Raw genomic sequence first — 22154 nt, 5'->3', positions numbered from 1 at the left:
ATATGGATTGCATTACATTTACTTTTACCTATATTTGATAGTACTTTTCCTCTATGTTTATCTCTGTGTCGTATGTTATATTTTCAGGATATTGTACACAGTGTTTTATATCAGTCTCGGCGTTAAAAGTTTCGCCCAGGTCAATCCTGCGGAGGCTAGCTTTTCTCAGGAGACCTGTCTCTATGTAGTTTGAGCGTATTATAAAGTCTTATTTTTGATCTTATTATTTACATATATATTTTATTAAGTTTTTAAATTGACTAATATTTTGGAACGTTAGGTCCCACCTCTATCTTTTGAAAGACCTATTATCAGTTCCAGTTTTTATGATTTTAACTCGATAGGTTAAGCATATTATGTTATTGCAAGGATGACTTACAGTTTTATTTATCTGCTCCTTAATTTTTGCACTCTCCAGTCTCCATGCACTTCGGCCACCTTTTTTCCACTAGACACCACTGTAGTTAAAACTTCGCTGGAGATAGCCCAAAATTGAGTGATATCACGGAGCTATTTCTAAAGGCGTTAACCTGTACCACTTTTAATAGAGGTAATCAGCTTAAAGCCTGTTAACCTGCATGCAGTTGGTTTATAATTATTACAAAAATATTATGTACCTTCTAGTAAGAAATTCTCCAGTTTCAGAATTTAAACTGCGGGCATCATATGGACTAATAGGAACCTTAATATCTACCTCTTCAACCTCTATATAAGACCTGTAAAGAGAAAACAGTATACCGAAAACTTATATCAATATAAAATACAAACATAAACATGTAGATGCCCGTGGCTCAGCGGCAAGATACTGGCTTCACAAGCAAGTTTGATTCTCTACCAACGACATTTTCTTGTTTCGGACGGACGTTAAGCCGTCGGTCCCTCCGGGCTAGTGTATACATCGACACTATACTAATTTTCAATAAGTGATGCAGGGCGTGTAAACAACGATTTTAGTTGAAAGATGTTCATAATTTATCGACTTGTTCTACAGTGACAGTATAATATTATTAAAAACATTTTGTCACTTTTCTCGTTCCTTGATTATTAGTTTTTATCATGGACGTATAAATAAAGATGGACCAAGATGGACTAGGCATGCTCTACTCTCTGTTCGCCTAAATTTGAAGCCGAACAGTTTATAGGCGCGGGGAAAGAGTCGAGGCGATAGACTGTGACACTTCCCGCTTAGTCAGTGGCGTACCTTCCAATAATTGAAAGGTATTTGAAACAACTTTTTTTTTAATAAATGATGATTATTGGTATTTTTAGTATCGTAAACATATACAAATATTTGAAAGAGGTGAGAAACAACGAAAAATAAATAATTTTAATTTTCAATGTATAGAATATATTTACAAACATTGTTTTACACAAAAGAATAAAGATGAATGAGTATTCAAAATCACAAATTACTATATGCTATATATACAATATTTTATTTAAACTAAAGTAATACATAATAGGGTGCATCGAAAAAATAAATAACAGGTAAAAGGGGGGAGAAGTGTACTTTTGAAGTGTGTAAAATTAATAATTCTTAGCTGAGCGCTTTCGGCTTATAAAGCCATCTTCTGAGCTATGCTACAATAAAAGATCTCTAATGAATAATTGATCTTAGAATTCAAAGTTTAACTTACGTCAAAAAGGTCAAAATACCACTATGAAGAGAGATGGGTTCCATTTATGATATGAAATACTTCTGTTTCTTATGTAGTTTTTTATTGGTTGGAAAAAACCTTGTCTGTCTGTTTAAAAAATTGTTCAATTTGCTGTTGGTTATTTTTTGTATCCAGAAAAGTTAAACATCAAGAACGAGCACAAAGGACTTTCACACGAAAATTACATTATATATAAAACGAATATTTGATCATGGTAAGGTAAAAAAAAACCTTACCATTTGAATACTGCGGTGTCAGATAGCAGAATGGTCGCCTCGCATGGAGGATTTTTAATGACAGTCGATGTAGACAGGGTGTGCTCGTTAAGGTGTCTTCACATTTTCTCATATAAAGTGACAGTTGACATATGACATTTTTAGCAATTGGGTTGAACAACTTTTCAACAAAGTCTGTAGTTACATAAATATGGTTTTTAAAAAAATAATGAAATACATATTGAAATGAGACTTAAGGTCTAGGATAAACCAATTGACAAGTTATCCTCCACAAACCAAACTCGAATCGGTTTTGGAAATTAATACATGATGTAAAGAAACTCGATGGTGAAGTTTTTTAGGAAGATGGGAAATAAATTAACAATGAATTTTGTGAAATGTGATTTTTAAAGAATAAGCTGCCAAATGATTTATTACAAATATTGTTTTAAATGATGCTTTAGTAAAGAATTAAAAAATTTAAAAATTATTTTTTGATTGCATGAGGCCAAACTTCTTCTTCCAGAGTCTCCCACAAGAGTCTGAACAAAGGTTTATAGTTGTAATTAAGATTGATTTGTGTATTCAAGCAAAAATCAGGATAAGTTTCATTTCTTTAGTTATCTCTAGATCTTCTAAAAGGTTCATTTGTCTATAGTTTTTGATTGGGATGTTATGTAAAATTGTACTGTTTTCGGAAGGAGAGAAGGAATGGTTGCTAAATTTAACATGATAATCAAAATTTGATTTTTCTGGATTGTTGGGATGTTCTTTGATCCTCTGAGATAGGGTCCTCATAGTCCTGCCCACATAAGTCATGTTACAATCCCCACAAGACAGTTTGTAAATACCACTTTTATTTAGTTTGTCGATTTTATCTTTGGTGTGGCTGAAGATGGATTTGATGTTATTTTTCGTTTTGAAAGATATGTTAAGGTTACTGACTTTATTACAAAGTAATCTTGATACTTTTTCTGAAATTGACCCTAAGTAGGATAAGGATCTATAAATATCTGTAGTGTTGGGTTCGTTCTCTGTGTTAAAAGCTTGGTTTAGTCTCTTTTTGAGTATTGATCTTCTAATGACCTTATCTACAGTAGAAGAGGGGAAACCATTGTTGTTTGCTATTTGTTTAATAATTGAAATTTCGTTGTTGTAATTGTCTTGGGACATGGGGATGTTAAGAAGTCTGTGGACATAACATTGAATAGCTGCCATCTTATGTTGAAAAGGATGGTTAGATGATATGGGTATCATATGGTCTGTTTGAGTAGGTTTTCTAAATACTGAGTATTCTAAAGTAGTAGACGATGAAGAAGTGGAAGATGTATTCTTTTTGATGGTTAGGTCTAGAAAATTGATCATGTTGTTGGTTTCTAACTCTAATGTGAACTTAATTGCTGGATGTAGGTTATTAATTATTGAAAGAATGTTGTTAGGTTCTGAAGGAGGACCTTCTATAAATGCTAAAATATCATCAACATATCTGTACCATAGGATTATTTGTGGATGTGAATGGACAAAATTATTTTCAAGAGAATCTAGGAAAAGATCTGCAAGTAGTGGGGATAAAGGATTTCCCATTGCTAGACCTTCTGGTTGTCTGTAAATTTTGTTGTTGAAGATGAAGAAATCTTGAGAAAGGCAAAATTGAAGTAGTGAGGTGATTTGAGAACATTTGTTGGGGTCTATGTTCTTTGAAATTAAAAGATTGTTGACAATTGGAATGGTTTCATTCCATGGTTTCCAATAGTTTCAATCCAATTGCTAAAAATGTCATATGTCAACTGTCACTTTATATGAGAAAATGTGAAGACACCTTAACGAGCACACCCTGTCTACATCGACTGTCATTAAAAATCCTCCATGCGAGGCGACCATTCTGCTACCTGACACCGCAGTATTCGAATGGTAAGGTTTTTTTGACCTTACCATGATCAAATATTCGTTTTATATAATATAATGTAATTTTCGTGTGAAAGTCCTTTGTGCTCGTTCTTGATGTTTAACTTTTCTGGATACAAAAAATAACCAATAGCAAATTGAACAATTTTTTAAACAGACAGACAAGGTTTTTTTCCAACCAATAAAAAACTACATAAGAAACAGAAGTATTTCATATCATAAACTGGAACCCATCTCTCTTCATAGTGGTATTTTGACCTTTTTGACGTAAGTTAAACTTTGAATTCTAAGATCAATTGTTCATTAGAGATCTTTTATTGTAGCATAGCTCCGAAGATGGCTTTATAAGCCGAATAGGTCTGGATCCCGCGTATGAAAAAAAGTTGATTAATAGCAAGCTGAAAATTTGTTAATAGCTTAAGGGTGTCTAGTCGGATAAACTTTGATATATGGGAACACTGGAACAGGGGCAGTTTTAATTGTGGAACAGGTTAAAAATTTGGAACGGTCAGACCACGAAAACGGCACATTTATTTTGTCCGACAGAACAGACTTAAACTCTCCGAACAGAGATTAAACTCTCATGCAAAAATTAGACTGCTATTTATCACGTGTCATAATTCCTGTCATTTGACATATTCTACATGTTCCTCTCATTAAAACGCCCATTTGGTGATAAATAGCAGTCTGATTTTTGCATGAGAGTTTAATCTCTGTTCGGACAAAATACATGTGCCGTTTTCGAGATCTGACCGTTCCAAATTTTTAACTTGTTCCACAATTAAAACTTCCCCTGTTCCAGTGTTCCCATATATCAAAGTTTGTCCGACTAGACACCCTTAAGCTATTAACAAATTTTCAGCTTGCTATTAATCAACTTTTTTTTCATACGCGGGATCCATACCTAGAAAGCGCTCAGCTAAGAATTATTAATTTTACACACTTCAAAAGTACACTTCTCCCCCTTTTACCTGTTGTCATAAGTGTGTACAAAACTATTTCAGTCTTTACATTTGAAAAAATAAATGTTGGAAATGTTATATCTGATAGCGTGATAAAGTTGGTAGTGTTATTTTTTTAGCATATTAGTATTTTTAATTTTTTTTCTAAACAAATTTTCTGCCTTCCCAACGGCCTTGAATTTTATTAAATATCTGATTTTTATGGAAATTTCCATTTATTTTATTTGGAATAAAATTTGTGCTACCTCTATCTAAGATCAATTAAAGAACACTTAAAATTTTGTCAATTTCAAATTGAAACGATATTTAAAATTTTATTTGTTTTTTCAGTCTCCCCAACCCCTTTGGAATTTACCGCTTTGTGAGTCCGTGGGTGTAATTTTCGCTTATGTTTGGTGCGTTTAGTTACTTTGTTATTATTGTTGTTTGTAAATTAAAGATTTTTAAAATAGATAAACCAGGGCCGTGGGGAATAAAATCAAGATGTGCTGTGGACCGCCTCATTTTTGGGCAACCACCAAATATACCTGAAAATGTTTTACCGAAATATAAACAAGTGATAAAGTTTTGTGGTTGGAAGAGGATAAAAAACTCACCAAGAAAGAGCCAGAATTTTCCGGTTTTGCAGAACAGGTTGCAATTAAATTGGAGGAAATATGGAAAAAGGCTTTAATTCCAATAATTTAACATACAAGAATTATTCAGCTTTTAAAAGCATATCATGACAAATATATGAAACGTATGATACCATTAAACTTAAGAACAGACAAAACAGTGAATTTTACAAAAATAAAATTCAATGCTTTAAGGACAAAAGTAAAACTACACGTTTCGATCTTGCAGCATGCAAATGTGACATTCTGATGAATTGTCTTTGTAGCATATCTCAAAAAGTGACTCTGGATGATCGCGAATTTTTATTAAATCAAAGAGGTCTCAGAAAACAAAAACAAATATATTCAGAGAGAACAACGGTAAAAGAAGAAAGGTACCGACGCAAAGACAAAACTTAGCTCAAGTAAAAAACGGTACAAATTTGTATCAGAGAACAACGACCACGTGTGGTCGTTGTTCTCTGGTTGTATCGTCAATCGATCGTGGAAGAACACTTGTGCATGAGCCAGGGTGTAAATATTTTGGATATGTGTCTCCGCTGTCTCGTACATCAGAAAGTATCAAATCCTGCTATTACATGCGACGGAACAGTCGTAAATACTGGTTAAGGGTGATGTAATACGACTGTTAGAAGACATCTTAAAAAACCGTTTCAGTGGTTTGTATGTCTGCGACATTCAAATGATGATCCTTGGACATCAAAAGAAGTTTGAAGAAGAAAACGTGAGGGTCTTCAAACTTTCTAAGTTAATTGTATGTATACACCGTTCTTAGGCGTCAACGCCCTTCGGTAGGGATCTATGGAGGAGTATCACCAAGCCGGAAGCCCTTATCCCTTCCCGTACCGCTCCTCCATAGGCCGATCAGACGCCAGTTTATTCCAGACCAAGCCGTAGACTCTATTGAGTTTTATACTACGGCGTTGGCCTTTTATAAATTTCATGACCTAGCTGAGGCTCGAACCAGCGACCGCAAATCGAAAATCCACTAAACTTGTCGATCGACTGAGCCCCAGCTAACTGGACCGTCAAGACCGACTCTAAGTTAATTAACTAAGTTAATTAACTAAGTTAATTAACTAGCAAGAATATCACCTTACAGAACCACCTATATTCTCTAGATTTTCGAATCACAATTTGCAAGATTTTATTAGGAATCCTAACTTAGACCCTTTTACCATTGAGATTGAGAAATATCACTGCCATAAACAATGTGTAGAACGATGTGTCAAGCTTGTGACAACATTCTCTAGCAGTTTGTGGAGCGTATTCGAGGGGTGGATTTATAAAAATGTGAATTGATTCGGAAGGCATCTTCGAACAGAATGTTTTGAAAATATTTTTTGTAATATTTATATACCTAATGAACTATTTTAAAATTATAATAATTTTGTACTTTGCTTTATACCTATTTATTTTAGTATTAAAAAATTTTGGTGACGTCAGGGAGACGGATAAGTTAGGCTATTTTGTTATAAAAAAAAAAAGAATGTTGGAGCACACTTTTCTTAAGTAAAATTTTTAATTGCCTTGTGAAACCAGAAAATATTTTCCAATGTAAACCGAATTTATTTATTCAATTTTTATGAGCTACTACATTTCCCTTACAAAAGAAATTCGCATATTAATGTATTTTTTCTAATTTTTGGCTTACGTAGGATATTCTGGGCATTTTACGGTAACACCAGAGTTCGAATGCTTGGATTATTTGATGTGTTGCTTCTGTCACTGTCCAAGCTTCAACACCATAGATGAAGGTGGAGAAAACATAGCACTTAAGTACTCTAGTTCTCAATGAAATACCCAGCTAGCGGTTGCATAGAACTTTCTGCATTTTGTAAGACACTGTACGTGCCTTTTCGAGAAGTGTTCTTATTTCTAGTGAGTGGTCCCAAGTTTCATCAAGATTACTTCCAAGGTAAGTTATTCTTGTCACTCTTTCGAGATGTGTTCCGTCGACATTGACCTTCACCCTTCTGTTTTGATGCTTGCTGATGACCATCGTTTTTCTCTTCTTTGTATTCAATTTCATTCTAAATTCTCTACAGGCTGTCGTTACTCGGTCCATTAGGCGTTGCAGTGCTTCAGCATTATCTGGCAGAATACCCGGGTCATCAGCGTATCGCAGGTTATTTATACATTGCCCGTGTATAATTATACCAATATATTTTACAAATTAATATATGTATTTATAATATTAAACAAAAATCTTACATAACGTTATATAGAACAATACGAGTAGTATAGATAGATATCTTTGTTTCGCACTCTTAAGAACAAAGAGAAACAGTATAGCTGGTAGCTGATGTGGCAAATATGAATGTGTTTTATACATATATGTGCTTTTAAAAAAGCAGACTAAAAATCTAAAAATTAAAGGAGTAACACAAAAAATCGCCAGTATAACTTAATTAACCTATGAAATGCCAATAGTATCAAAATTTCATAAATGTAAATAGTGTCATAAATTTCATAAATGTAAATAGTGTCCTCGGAATCCGGATGGATCAAATCGACAACGAAAATTGCTACGAAAACGGACATGGAAAATGGCAACCTGGAATATACAAGGGATACGAACTAAACAGACTAGTCCATGTGGTGACACCGCTCCCGTCTGAAAAAAATTTCTGATTCGGTTTCTTTGTTGATTCCTATTCAAAAATGTCCCCTTTAAACAAATCTGAAGGGTGCCGGGCGGAATTTTTGGGCAGAAATTGTTTAAACAATTTTTTTAAACAAATACAAAAGATTAAGTGTTTTTGCCGTGGAACATATATTTTTAAATTTTTTGGGTCATTCTAAACAAGAAAGGTATCTTGTAATTTTTTAAAAATCTGAAAAATGCGAAAACACGCATTTTCGAGGCTTAAAAACTCATATTTAAATTAGTATTTTTGAGGTTGCCAGATACTTAAATTGAAGATTAAACATTCCGCTTCAAGATTCTGAAGAGTGATCGCGTCTAACCTTAATTTATACCGTTGTTTTTTAATTGTAAAATATGCGTGTTTATCCGATTTTTTTGCCGGTGCGACGCGCTCTATTTCAAAAATCTCCTATTTTCCTCCGAAAAATAGATCTAGATTCTTTGGGATATTCTAAATAAAATGAGTTTCTTGACATTTTTCTCAAAAGTTAATAGTTTTAAAGTTATAAGCGATTTAAAATCCGAAAAATGACAAAATAACGCATTTTCGGATTTTAAATCGCTTATAACTTTAAAACTGTTAACTTTTGACAAAATGTCAAGAAACTTATTTTATTTAGAATATCCCAAAGAATCTAAAAAAAATATCTTTTGGAGGAAAATTGAAGATTTTTGAAATAGAGCGTTCCGCACCGTCAAAAAAATCGGATGGACATGCATATTTAACAATTAAAAAACAATGCTTTAAATTAAGGTTAGACACAATGACTCTTCAGAATCTTGAAGCTGAATGTTTAATCTTCAATTTAAGAGTCTGGCAACCTCAAAAATACTAATTTAAATATGAGTCTTTAGGCCTCGAAAATGCGTATTTTCGCATTTTTCAGATTTTAAATCGCCTATAACTCGAAAACTATCAATTTTTAAGAAAAATTACAAGATACCTTTCTTGTTTAGAATGCCTCAAAAAACCTAAAAATATATCGATACATCAGTATCAGAGTGCACCAACTCAAAAAACATAGTTTTTCACAAATTAACTTTAACTTACTTTCTCTGGGAACAAATATTTTTAATCTGTTGTAAATGGTCCATTTGTTTTTCAAATAGAACAAAATTTTGGAATTAGATGTTTATTTTATGGTTCTTTTAGATATTTAGATGATAATTTTTGTTTCATTTTTTTTGAAGAATTTAGATTTGTTTTGAATTGTGCACTATGAAACTGTCGACACATGATTTTTTTAACAGTTAGTGCATTTTGTATAGGGTATTTGTATGGAATTCAATTAAAATTATTTTTTTTCTTATAAAATCATTATTGTTTCCTTGTCATGAAAAAATATAATAAAATCAAAATAATTTTGAATTGTCTTATTATTATAACTATCTTATTTTGTGTGGCTGGTCTTTCTCAACTCTTAGAATTTGTATTTCGCTCCATTTTATTTTGTATCCGGCTTCATTTATATTAAAAATTTCATACACTTCAGCAATTTTTTCTGTAGCGTACCAGGCCGTCCAGTTTTCTTCTTCTTCTTTTTGTATAGAGATGACTCTGTCTGTTTTTACAATGTGCCTCTAGTAAGTTGCCGTTCCATCATTTTCGTGGTCTCCCACTGATCGTCTTCCTATTGGAGAACCGTCTCTCGCTATCCTGACCAGGGCCGTAGATAAGGGGGGGTTTAGGGGGTTCAAACCCCCCCCCCCCCCCATGAGACGAGGACGAGACAAAAAGTACATACTAAACTCAACATACCGTGCTAATAAAAATTCAAATAAGTTACAGGTACCTATTTAAATTCCAGAGATTGTTTGTACGAATTACGAATTGTCTAATAAACGTGCTGATATTAAAGCTCAACGCTGTGCGACGGTGCGGCTAAATATTTACCACTTTTATGCATAGAACAAAGATAAAAGTTATGCTTATTATGCATTGAGATTAAATATTATTCTGCACTGCTGACGTGTCGTGTCCTGGCTGCAGTCGCCTGGCGAGCTGATCCGACGCTATGTCGACGCTTGCCTATCGCGCCGCTGGCATGCGTAATTTGCTTGCAGTTTGCAGTTGCAATTTGTTTGTGAGTGTGAGTGTTATTTAATCGACAAAACGGGTTACGAAAATACTAAAAACATAATATTTAGGTAAGTGCTATGTGCTATTAAGTTTTTAATATATAGAATACAGGTTTATGTATATATTTTTATTTCCGATCAATAAAAATACCAAAATGCGGTTATTTTCTTCATATTTGTTAAAACAGTTTGATGACGTTAGCTAATTTGGTGGAATAGATTTTTTTTATTTTATACAGTATATGTGGCTATTACATGGTGGTTAAAAAATTTAGGTTGAGTACCTATGTAAATATGTTCGAATGATTAATTTATAGTAAAAATAAACCCAATAAGCTGTCAAATCATGGACGTTGTGGTTTAAACCTTTACAGCGAACAGTATTTGATTTGTGTAGTTTCGTTAACATTTCTATACTAATCAAATAAAAACTTCTATGCCACACTGCCACGTCAGATTTACCTTTTTTTACAGTTTTTTCGACAATCTATAATTTTTTTATTATTCAGCTTCGGCTGCTTCGGCATTACGCTCGGTAAAACGTCTGCATTTTTTTATTACAGCAAAAATATGAAGCGACTTCAGCAGACTTCTATTGACAGTTTTATCGGGACCGTCAACAAAAAAAAGTAAGTCAAGTGTTATCAATGAAAGTAGTATTCCAGAATCAACAAGTAATGATCCACCTTCAGCACCAGCTTGTAGTTCGACCTTTAACATTGATACACCTAAATTGGCTGAACCTGAGGCTGAGCTTGAGTCTTCGTTAAAGAAAAACGATTATAGTTTACTGGATATTGGAAATTTTATAGACAGTGCTTCTTCAGATGATTTTTTAAAATTAGAAGCTTTGACCAACTGTTGGACTCCCCCGGAAAATTATGTATTTCCCCTTTCTGAAAAGAGACACCTATCTTTTCAAAGAAGTTGGTTAAAACTTTATAGTTGGTTGACATATTCTGAAAAAGTAGAAGGTGCTTTATGTAAAGTTTGTGTTTTATTTGGTCAACGCGTGGGTGGAAAAGGCAGGCAAGACCTTGGAACTTTAGTGGTTAAACCGTTTTCTAACTGGAAAAAAGCGAAGGAGACTTATGAGGCACATCAGACAAAGGATTACCATAAAAACGCAGCAGTTAAAGCTGAAAATTTTACGTCTGTAATGAAAGGAAGGGCCACAGATATTGTCAACATGCTGGACTCAAAGCGGGAACAACAAGCAAAAGAAAATCGTAAAAAACTTAAACCTATAGTTGAAACAATTTTGTTGTGTGGACGGCAAGAACTGGCTTTACGAGGTACAAATGATGCTGGTCCCATTGAGCTGGAGGAGCCTGAACATAATGATGGAAATTTTAGGTCTCTGTTAAGATATAGGGCAAAGAGTGGCGATGTCATTCTTTTAAACCATCTACAGTCACAGTCTTGTGGTTCTAGGAGTATGTACACAAGTCCCACCATTCAAAATGAACCGTATTTTTCAATTTTAGTCGATGAAACCCAGGACATATCTCGAAAGCAACAGCTTTCATTGTGCGTTAGATATGTGGACAGCAGAAAAGAAGTAGTTAGGGAAGATTTTTTATGTTTTGTCATAGTTAATGATGTAACAGCAGTGGGTTTAACCAATACCATTTTGTCTATTTTAAAAAAATTTGACTTAAATTTAGATTGTCTTGTAGGTCAAGGATATGACGGTGCCGCCGTCATGAGTGGCCAGTAGAAAGGGCTACGAAGCCTTATTTCTGAAAAGTATCCACGAGCACAATTTGTTCATTGTAGTGCTCATACATTAAATTTAGTCATTGCACATTCATGTGAAATTCCGATGATTAGAAATTGTATAGGAACCGTCAAATCCGTTGTAAATTTTTTTAAAATATCATCGTTGCGAACAGATGTATTAGACGGTATTATAAAAAATCGATGTAAGAGCAAACACCACAAAACTTTACTTGGTCTGTGCGAAACACGCTGGATCGAAAAACATGAATCGATTGCTCGATTTGTAGAGCTCTATGAATACATAGTTGAAGCTCTTGAGGTTCTTCAAGAGAAACCTAACAGAGAGACTTCAGTTCAGGCTTTACATCTATCTTCCACTATTATGAATTCAGAATTTATTATCACTCTTTTAACACTGAATAACTTATTCTCTTTTACCGTAAACTTAACAAAAAATCTTCAGAAAATTAATGTAGATTTGGTAGCGTGTGTTGAATACGTCGATTTATTAGTACAGTCGATCTAGTCATCTAGAGACACTTGCGACAGATCTTTTAATAATATTTATAAAGAAGCAGAAAAGCTTGTTTTGAATATTGGTGGCCAGATTGCAAAACCAAGAACTGTAAGTCGTCAAACTCAGCGTGGAAACATTCCGGCTGAAGATGCTGAGCAATACTATCTTAGAAATCTGTATATTCCATTTATCGATCACATTTTAGTTGAACTAAAAGATCGTTTTTCTGAACATCACAAATTAATTTCCCACTTGCAGTTACTTATACCAGAAAAATGTGTAATCGCTAAAGCTAAACTCGAAACTTTTAAACAAATTTGTGAATTATATGACAAAAATTTTTGTTCATTCTCGGCAGAATTTCATGTGTGGCAGAACAAGTGGATTAATGCCAATTGTAATAATGATAATCTCCCGAGAACTGCCATTGAGGCTTTTCTTAATGCAGATGGCTCGTTTTTCCCCAATATTAAGGACCTACTACAAATACTGGCAACTTTGCCTTGCTCTACGGCAACTCCAGAAAGGACATTTCAACGTTAAGACGTTTAAAATCTTGGTTAAGAAATTCCACCCTTAATGAAAGATTAAACGGATTAGCACTAATGTCGGTACATAGAGATATTCGAATAAGTTCTGAAAACGTAATAGAAAGACTTTGTCTTTATAAACCGCAACATACCTTTATAATAAATAAATAAATAAATAAATAACAATTTCTTTTATTCAAGTAAGTATACCTGTTACATATCTACTGTTTTAAAATAAAAAATGGTCTGAAGCGAAGAGGTTTCCTCTCTGAACTAGTTCTTGAACAAAATGCATTGCTAAAACATTGTGGACAGTTGCAGATAAGTTTTGTAAACTTGCTTAACGATTCTTGGTTTAATTGATGAAAAAAATTGGGCGTGGCTCCAAAAAATTTTTGCTTTAAGCGGTCCTTCTTAACTTATTCTGGCAAAAAATTTTCGTACTACCTAAACCCCCCCCCCCCCATGGAAAACACCTAGCTACGGCCCTGATCCTCACTATCCTATTTGTTGTCATTCGGCTTATGTGGCCATTCCATTCTATTCCTCGGTTTCTTACCTAGTTATTGAATGTTATCCACCTTGCATCTCCGTCGTATATCTGTACTTCTAGCTTGTCGCATAGAGTCTTACTATCGATTTTTCGAAGGGTTTTCATCTCCGCTGTTTCGAGCAATCTTTTTGTCCTCTCTGTGTCGGGTCGTGTTTCTGCCGCGTATATCATTATTGGTCTGATTACTGTTTTGTAAATTCTGCCTTTCATTTCTTTTCCGATATTTTTATCGGGAGTTTTTTTAGCCAGGCTAATTATTATAGCATAATAATAGTAGCATTTGCGATAAAATATAGAGGGGGTTTCCTTTTAGGTATCTTTTTTTTTCTTTTTCTGTGATGGCGTGCATCGCATCACCCTCATTTTGAGTATGTCCAACTACTAAGCATTTGTGGGCTATGCTTTTTATTGCTAAGTTTTGACAGTAATATAAAAACAAGCAAGCAATGATCTTGTATTTGTTTTCGCCCAGGCAATTATCGGAGTAAAATATGTGCTCATATTGAGGTCCATGGTTCTTTAGATACTGTCAAAGACACATATTTATTTCATTAAAACCTCTGCTTGCGATACGTTCGGGCCACAAAAAACTATAGCCATGTTTGTGAGAAATATCAAATATAGTGAAGTTGTAACATGATAGGCGTCTCATGTAAAAGAAAATCACTCAGATCTCCATTTGGTAGTGATAATACAACTTGGAGATGAAAGCAACAAACTATAGTACTGTCATCTTCCTTTGAAACCCCGATATCCAACTCCTTTTCTAACCGAATCCGATTTTTTTCTCTGATATGTGCATCATACTTAAGTTGTTGTAATACTTTTTACAACACTGGTCTTTTTTGGCTGAAAAAAGGCAATAATAAATCCCCTGTTGAAAAACTTCTTGTAATAATGGAGTTTTACGGGAATTTTCAGTTCTCCTCTACATTTTTCTTGGTACAGTCTGTACATGGTGGCTAAGTTTACAGATTTGTTTTTTCTTGCTCCGAAATAATGAGAGTCAATTACTGGAAAAGATTTGATGTGGGACCGCACGAATTCTTTTTCATCATCTAGCACCATTGGTCGCCAATCATTTTTTTTCCTCCGCGATTGTCATTCTGTGCAAACCCTAGCTCTGTTTTTTTTAATTGCTGTGCATGCTTTTTCATTATTATCCTATTCGAAATGTTCAAAGTGTTCATAAAGAAAACTTTACATACTCTAATTTTTTCATTCCTTATCTCAAAGTAATAAGCTCTATTTTCGCTTCTACTAAGACTCCCTTCTTTCTTATATAGTCGGTTCGCTAAACTCAGACACAACTGGCTAGTAACTTTAGTAAGTAATTTTGCCAATTTGGTAATATTGGCAAAAAAAATAATTAATAAATAGTTAATAATAATTACTAAATAGTTAGTAATTTTGTCAATTTTGGCAAAATTGGCCAAAAACAAAAAAAAAATACCTACTTAAATCACTAGCCAGTTGTTTCTGAGTTTAGCGAACCGACTATATTGATATTTTGACTTAACTGGCATTACATTGTTAACTATAAAATCTCGCTTACAAGACAAAAATTACATCACCAAGACCCCAGTAGTTATTTAACAGTTCTTCTCTTTCTGTATCACTAAATTTTTCCGAACATTTAATTTAGCAACGGTCAGTGCAACCAACTTTCACAGACCATTTTGAGTAAGTAGCTGACAATAGTTCTACTGATCAAGTTTCATTATGCACTAATAGCCAGGGAGGTAGTGTCAAATTTGACCGGAGCATTTTAGCATGGCTGGTTTCTTTTTATTTAGGTAGGTGTTCCAAAGCTTATTAACAAATGATGTGTCAGCTGGCGCAAAACCGGGGATTTTAGTCAAGAAAAGGTAAAACATGAAAGTTGATGGACCAACGCTACAGCTTAAATGTCAAATATTTATATACGTTAGACGGAACATTTAATGGACTTGCTTACTTAGCACCTACCTTTCACTCAGGAGATCGGGGTTCAAATCCTGGCGCGGAAAATTCTTTTTGTTTTTTAAATTGACATTTTATTTTGAAAAATATTTATTTTTATAATACCACGTTTTTATTATTTATACGAGACAATATAAAAAAATCTGTATGTCTTTTATAGAATTATGCATAGAACTTATGAAATAGCATATATACATTTGATCATAAATATTATGATTGACCTTAATAAGCAAAATTGTTGTACATGAACCCCTGAAGCTTCCTGAGTTAGTACGACCAATCTAAGTGAAAGAGGGGGTTGGTCTCCCCACCCCCCTCCCGACATTTTTTTATCTTTTTAGACAAACTGTTTTTTGCATAATTTTATGTGATGTCAAACCAAAAGATACATACAACCCTAATTTTTCACTTTTCTATCACCAACCCCCATTTTTTTAATAGCAATCTAATTATTTCCCTGTTCTCTATAACATATAAAAATGAATTTTTGTCTGTAGGTATGTCCCTTATAGAATCGTAAACTATGCATTTAATCATATGATGACCTCAAGCAAAGTTTTTGTACTTACATGAACCCAGGAAGGAGTTAATACTTAATAATGTATACTTAATATACTTAATAATTAATAGAGTTAAAAAAGTTAATACTTTTTTATTAATAACTAGCTGACCCGGCAAACTTCGTACCGCCTTAAAACTAAATAATGTTTGAATGTTTAATACCTAAAATTACCAGAAAGCCAAAAAATACTAAAAAATATTGCGTACCTATACTTTTTTCTACCAAATGCATAGTTTGCGATTCTATAAGGGACATAGGTACAGACAAACATTCATTTTTATTTACTATAGAGAATAGGGAAATATTTAGATTGCTATTAAAACATGGGGGTTGGTGATAGAAAAGTGAAAATTTAGGGTTGTATCTTTCGGTTCCACAACATATAAAATTAAGAAAAAACAGTTTGTCCAAAAATAACAAATAATATCTCCCTTTTCACTTAGATTGTTGGTCTTACCAACTCAGGAACCTTCAGGGGTTCATGTACAACAAATTTGCTTATTAAGATCAATCATAATATTATGACCAAAAATGCCTAGTTTGCGATTCTATAAAAGACATACAGATTTTTTTATATTGTCTCGTATAAATAATAAAAACGTGGTATTATAAAAATAAATATTTTTCAAAATAAAATGTCAATTTAAAAAACAAAAAAAATTTTCCGCGCCAGGATTTGAACCCCGATCTCCTGAGTGAAACGTAGGAGCCAAGTAAGCAAATCCATTAAATTTTCTGAGTAACGTATATAAATATTTGATATTTAAGCTGTAGCGTTGGTCCATCAACTTTCATGTTTCATCTTTTCTTGACTAAAATCCCCGGTTTTGGGCCAGCTGACACATCATTTGTTAATAAGCTTTGAAACACCTACCTAAATAAAAAGAAACCAGCCATGCTAAAATGCTCCGGTCAAATTTGACACTACCTCCCTGGCTATAACTCAAAGTGATGCGGTATGAAACTACGACGTTCTAAACAAAATATTCGATTCTGCATGTTGACAAGTCAAAATTTTTACGATGGTGTTGGAATTTTGAGATGGTGTAATTTGAAACTGATAAATAAACATATTTTAACCATTTCCTCATACTTATCTCAATATTGAAAAATTTTGAGTTGGTGCCGTCTGATACTGATGTATCGATATGTTCCAGGGCAAAAAAAGTTAATCTTTTGTATTTGTTTAAAAAATTTGTTTAAACAATTTCTGCCCAAAAATTCCGCCCGGCACCCTTCAGATTTGTTTAAAGGGGACATTTCTGAATAGGAATCCACAAAGAAACCGAATCAGAAATTTTTCCAGACGGGAGCGGTCTCACCACATGGACTAGACAGAAGTTTTTTCAGAGCTGGAGAACAAAATATTGATATCTGTGTGCTCACGGAAACGAAAAAAAAGGGGAAAGGAAATGAAGAGACGGGAAACTACATTCATCTTTATAGTGGTGTACCTAAAGACTGCAGAGCCAAAAGGGGAGTATCTATAGCAATTAAGAAAGACTATAGAAAACACATTAAAAAATGGGAAGAAGTGGATGAGCAAATAATCACATTAGAGATAGAGAAAAACGGTCACAGCATAACAATAATCGGAATCTACGCTCCCAATGAAGATGCAGATAAACAAACAAAGGACAATTTCTACAATAAACTATCCGATGTAGTAAATGCTATTAAAAATGACAATGAATTGTACATTTTAGGAGACGCAAATGGGAGAGTAGGAAGAGAGCAGAATCACTCTGTAGTGGGGAGATATGGCGAAGAAACACTGAACGAAAACGGTAGTCGTCTGAGAGATTTTTGCCAATTCCGATCGTTAAAAATAATGAATGGGTTCTTCTCACTCAAAAATATCCACAAATTCACATGGACGCAACCTACAAAAAAACTACGGTCAATAATTGACTACATAATCCAAAGAAAAAGCTCTAGACTCAAGACTACAGACGTGAGGGTATACCGGGGACCAGAATGTGGATCCGATCACCACCTGTTGGTAGCCAGCATAAGAATAACTTACCGGTCAACAAATACAAAAAGGCTAAAAAAAAAGACGAAGAAACTAATATTTCAGAAAAGTGTTATAAGTTGGAAAGCTTAAAACACAAATCGACCAAATTTTTGTATAGGTTGAGACTGGCTTCAAAATTAAGATTTATAGAAAGTAACACCGATAACACCGAAAAGTTGTACATACCAGCAAATAAAAGAAAGCATACACGCAGCAGCAAAGGAAGCGTTAGGATATTTGGAAAAAGATGATAAACAAAATCCAGAATGGTGGTCAGAGAAACTAAAAGGTTTAGTAGACAACAAGAAGACAGCGTACCAAAAATGGCTACAGACACAGGACTTACAAGATCAAAGAGTATACGCACAACTGAACAGAGAAGTGAAAAGAGAAGTAATAAGGAGTAAAAATGACACATAGGAAAGAAAGTGCGAAGAGGTGAAAGATACATAGGCGGATCCAAAGTAGCTGAAGCATGGAAAACGATAAAAAATATCAGAAAAGGAAATAAAGGGAAGAGTAATTTAAATTTAATAAGTACCAAAGAATGGGAAGATTACTATAAGATTCTACTGAAGGAAACTAGACCCGAATTTGAGGTAAATGAAATGGACATGCAAACGAATGTAAATGAACAAGTTAGAAGAATAACTACAAAAGAAATAAACGAAGCCTTATTAGAATCAAACAATGGGAAAGCATCAGGACCTGGAAATATCCCCATCTAACTGATAAAATATGGACCAGACATACTGCACGAAATAATGACGGAACTCTTCAACAAATGCATGTTGCAGGGAGAAAAAATACCAGAAGACTGGAATTGTGCATACATTAGCTCGATTTACAAACAAGGAGACAAAACGCTGTGCAAAAACTACAGAGGTATAAGTATAACCAGTGCAATGGGGAGGTTGTATGGCCGAGTATTAAAAAAAAGGGTGGAATTAGAAATTCAGGACATGGAAGAACAAAGTGGTTTCCGCGCCGGTAGATCGTGCGCAGATAACATATTCGTGATGCAATAAATAATAGAGAAAAGAAGAGCAAGGAATCTGTCTACTCACCTAACATTTATTGATCTGGAAAAAGCCTACGACACGGTACTTTTAAAAAACTCTTTGAAATTTTGACCACGATAGGCATAAGCGAAGCATATGTGCGAGCAATTCAAAATATGTATCAAAATTCGAAAAGCTGTATTAAACAGGGAAAATCTATGTCGAAACCATTCCCTATTACAAAAGGTTTAAGGCAAGGGTGCTGCTTATCGCCAACACTATTTAAAATATACATCCAGAAAGCTCTGGAGCAATGGAGGAAAACAGTTGCTGGGATGGGAATAATGATTGAAAAAAACTGCTTAACAACTTTGTTTTTTGCTGATGACCAAGTAATTCTTGCCAACGATGAACATGATATGGATTATATGCTAATAAAGTAACAGATCGAATATGAAAAATGGGGCCTATGTATGAACATGGAGAAAACGGAATATTTGAGAATAGGAGAGGAAACCGAAGATCCGGAATTAGAGTTAATAAATATAAGAAAATGTAAGGAATATAGATACTTAGGAAGCATAATATCAGAAGAAGGAACTACAAAAAGAGACATACAGCATAGGATACAGCAAGGAAGGAAAGCAACTCGTATTTTAAATGGTCTACTACAAGGTGAAGCTGAACACAAAGTTAACAATCTACAGAACAATTGTGGAACCTATTATAACTTATGGACCAGAGTGTTGGCAACTCACAGGAAAGGAAAGAAAAAATATAGAAGTAGCGGAAATGGATTACTTACGTAGAGCATGCACAGTATCTAGATTAGAACACGTACCAAATGAGAAAATAAGACGACGGACAAAGAGTTTATATTCCACGGTTGACCATATAGAAACAAAGAAATTGCTATGGTATGGTCATGTTATGAGGATGTCAGAGGAAAGATGGCCAAAAAGAGCATTAAATTACACACCCATAAATAGAAGAACAGGAAGGCCTACAGAAACATGGAAGAAAGGCATAGAACAGTCTATGGCAGATAGAGCTATTGACGAAAACGAATGGGTGGATAGAAAACGATGGCGAACGAAATGTGGGATGCGGAGGAGACCGTAGGAACCCCACTACTTATATATAAATAGTGTCAAAATTTCATAACAGTGGTTATGCCTGCTGTGATAAATAAATATATGTTTTTAAAAAAGCCCACTAAAAATCTAAAAATGCAAGGAGTAACGCAGAAAACACAAAAAATCGCCAATATAACTTAACCTATAAAATGCCAATAGTGTCAAAACTTCATAACAGTGGAGTAAACTTGCCTGCGATTGGACCTAATTCAAATAAACATTACGGCGCAGTAAATTTGAATTACTCCTCCTGGTTTAAAAACAGAGCATAATTGTTTGAATGGTCAACCATATTAATTATTAAAATATTAATAAACGATAAACGATAAATAAGAAAACAAAAACTATTAATGTCCGACTGGTATATTATTTCACAAACAATGACATGATTTGGAAGTCAGTTAAGTATGATATAATGCCCTAGGACGTTATTTTGAAAAGGGCATTAAATTTAAATAACTAGTTAAATACTGTCAAGTTGAAAAATAACAACCTAAGTAAACTATGGTTACCACAATTAAGTTAAAACTATTGCTGGTAAATGTACTTATTTGAAAACTAATTAATTCAAAATTCGTCCAAATTTTTTGCATATAAAGAATAATTTAGTCCGACATTAAACGTTGAAGGCACCACGGGTATTATAGATAATAACGCTTTCGGTCAACGTATATCCCTCGGGCCAAAGGCCCTCGGTGTATACGCTATGAGTATGCAGATTATATTTATTATACTCTGTATAGTAAATTACACAGAAATTCCTTATAAATACCTTGGTTCTGGTGATTTATTATAAATGTTTATTGGAAGGGCTCCTTTCCTCAAATTAATCCGTCCACTTGGTTGTTTAATTAGATCCTGCTTTCTGAAATGTTCTGAGCAGACCATAGAAGTTTTGGTTATTTGTTCTTTATTTAAGCTGAATATAGACAACCACATATCCAGCCGTTGATTCTTTACTGGGAACCTGCATATTATATTTCTTCGAATCAATATACAAACACCGGCAAAATTAGCCGAACACCTTAAAAATGGGACATGTTTGATGTCTCGAATTTCCTAAACCTGTTGTCCGATTTGAGTGATTCTTTTAGTATGTTATAGCCTTATTATTTAAGAAAATCGGTGTAATAATATTGTTGCTAGACAGGTAAATGTCATTTTATACCGGGTGTAACAATCATACTGTGTTTTTTTTTCTTAAAGTTCGGAACACCCTGTGGAATATTCTAGCATATATAAAATATTGAAATTAAAACTCAATTATAGCCTTAGGCTTTCCTAACATTTTCTTTTTTAATTCATTTACTTATGTTGGAAAATAAAAAAGTTATGGGCTTTAACAACTAGCCATGTTTTTCATCAATAAATCCTCATAGTAGGGGAGGGAAATATGCTAAATTTGCGGTTACTCGAGCGTTATGGGGACCTATTGGATTGTGAAGAGTGGGTGCTAAAACCAAAAAAAGTTAAGATAAGTTTTCCATAAAGTGTGGGACACTCCATTTTTTAATTTAATTTTCCATTTCCAACAATCGTTTTTTCTGATTATAGCGCCATCTATCCATAATTGGAAAACATGTTGCGAATAAAAGTTGCTTATTTTTACGTCAAGAATCCAAATCTGCAATAAACATTGGGGGCTCCTATTTAAGATTTTAAAGTAACCCCCCACCCCAACCCCGTGGGGGATCATGTTTGGTGCCACTCGATAGATTTTTGAAAAATATTAAATACATGTATTTTTGCAGTTTTACGATCTGATGTTCATTTCGCGAAATATCGTATTTAAAAATTTTTATTTGCCCCCCACCCCTCTCCGTGGGGTGACGTGTTTAGTATTATTCGATAGATTTTTGAAAAATATTGAACCCGTATTTTTTAGTTTATCAATCTGACGTTTATGTCGCGAAATATTCGCTTTTTTTGTGAAACTTTGTGACTCACCCATTTTCTTACGCCCCGCTCAAATCGTCAGATTTTTTAAATATACACTATTTGGCATATACTTAACTTACCTTATCTTGATCTGACGATTTCGAGTTTTTCTAAGAATAGATTTTTTTCGGTC

The 22154-nt window shown here is 33.9% G+C and overlaps 1 protein-coding gene across 5 annotated transcripts in view; it reads right to left on the bottom strand.

Annotated features, from left to right (window-relative positions):
* The window catches only part of LOC126888284 (uncharacterized), a 66004-nt gene that overhangs the window by 36574 nt on the left and 7276 nt on the right, over positions 1-22154 (bottom strand). For 4 of the 5 annotated variants that reach the window (XM_050656410.1, XM_050656411.1, XM_050656409.1 and 1 more), the window contains exons 2-3: positions 20856-21050; positions 618-716 (exon numbers count right to left, since the gene is read on the bottom strand). In XM_050656410.1, coding sequence (XP_050512367.1) covers positions 618-716; positions 20856-21050 — 294 coding nt within the window. The remainder of the gene's footprint in view (positions 1-617; positions 717-20855; positions 21051-22154) is intronic. The other variant, XM_050656413.1, reaches the window with a different exon arrangement.

The sequence above is a fragment of the Diabrotica virgifera genome, chromosome 7 (assembly GCF_917563875.1).
Source record: "Diabrotica virgifera virgifera chromosome 7, PGI_DIABVI_V3a".
Taxonomy (NCBI): Eukaryota; Metazoa; Arthropoda; class Insecta; order Coleoptera; family Chrysomelidae; genus Diabrotica; species Diabrotica virgifera.
The sequence above is the reverse complement of the archived record's forward strand: the minus strand, read 5'-3'. Positions and strand labels throughout refer to the sequence as shown.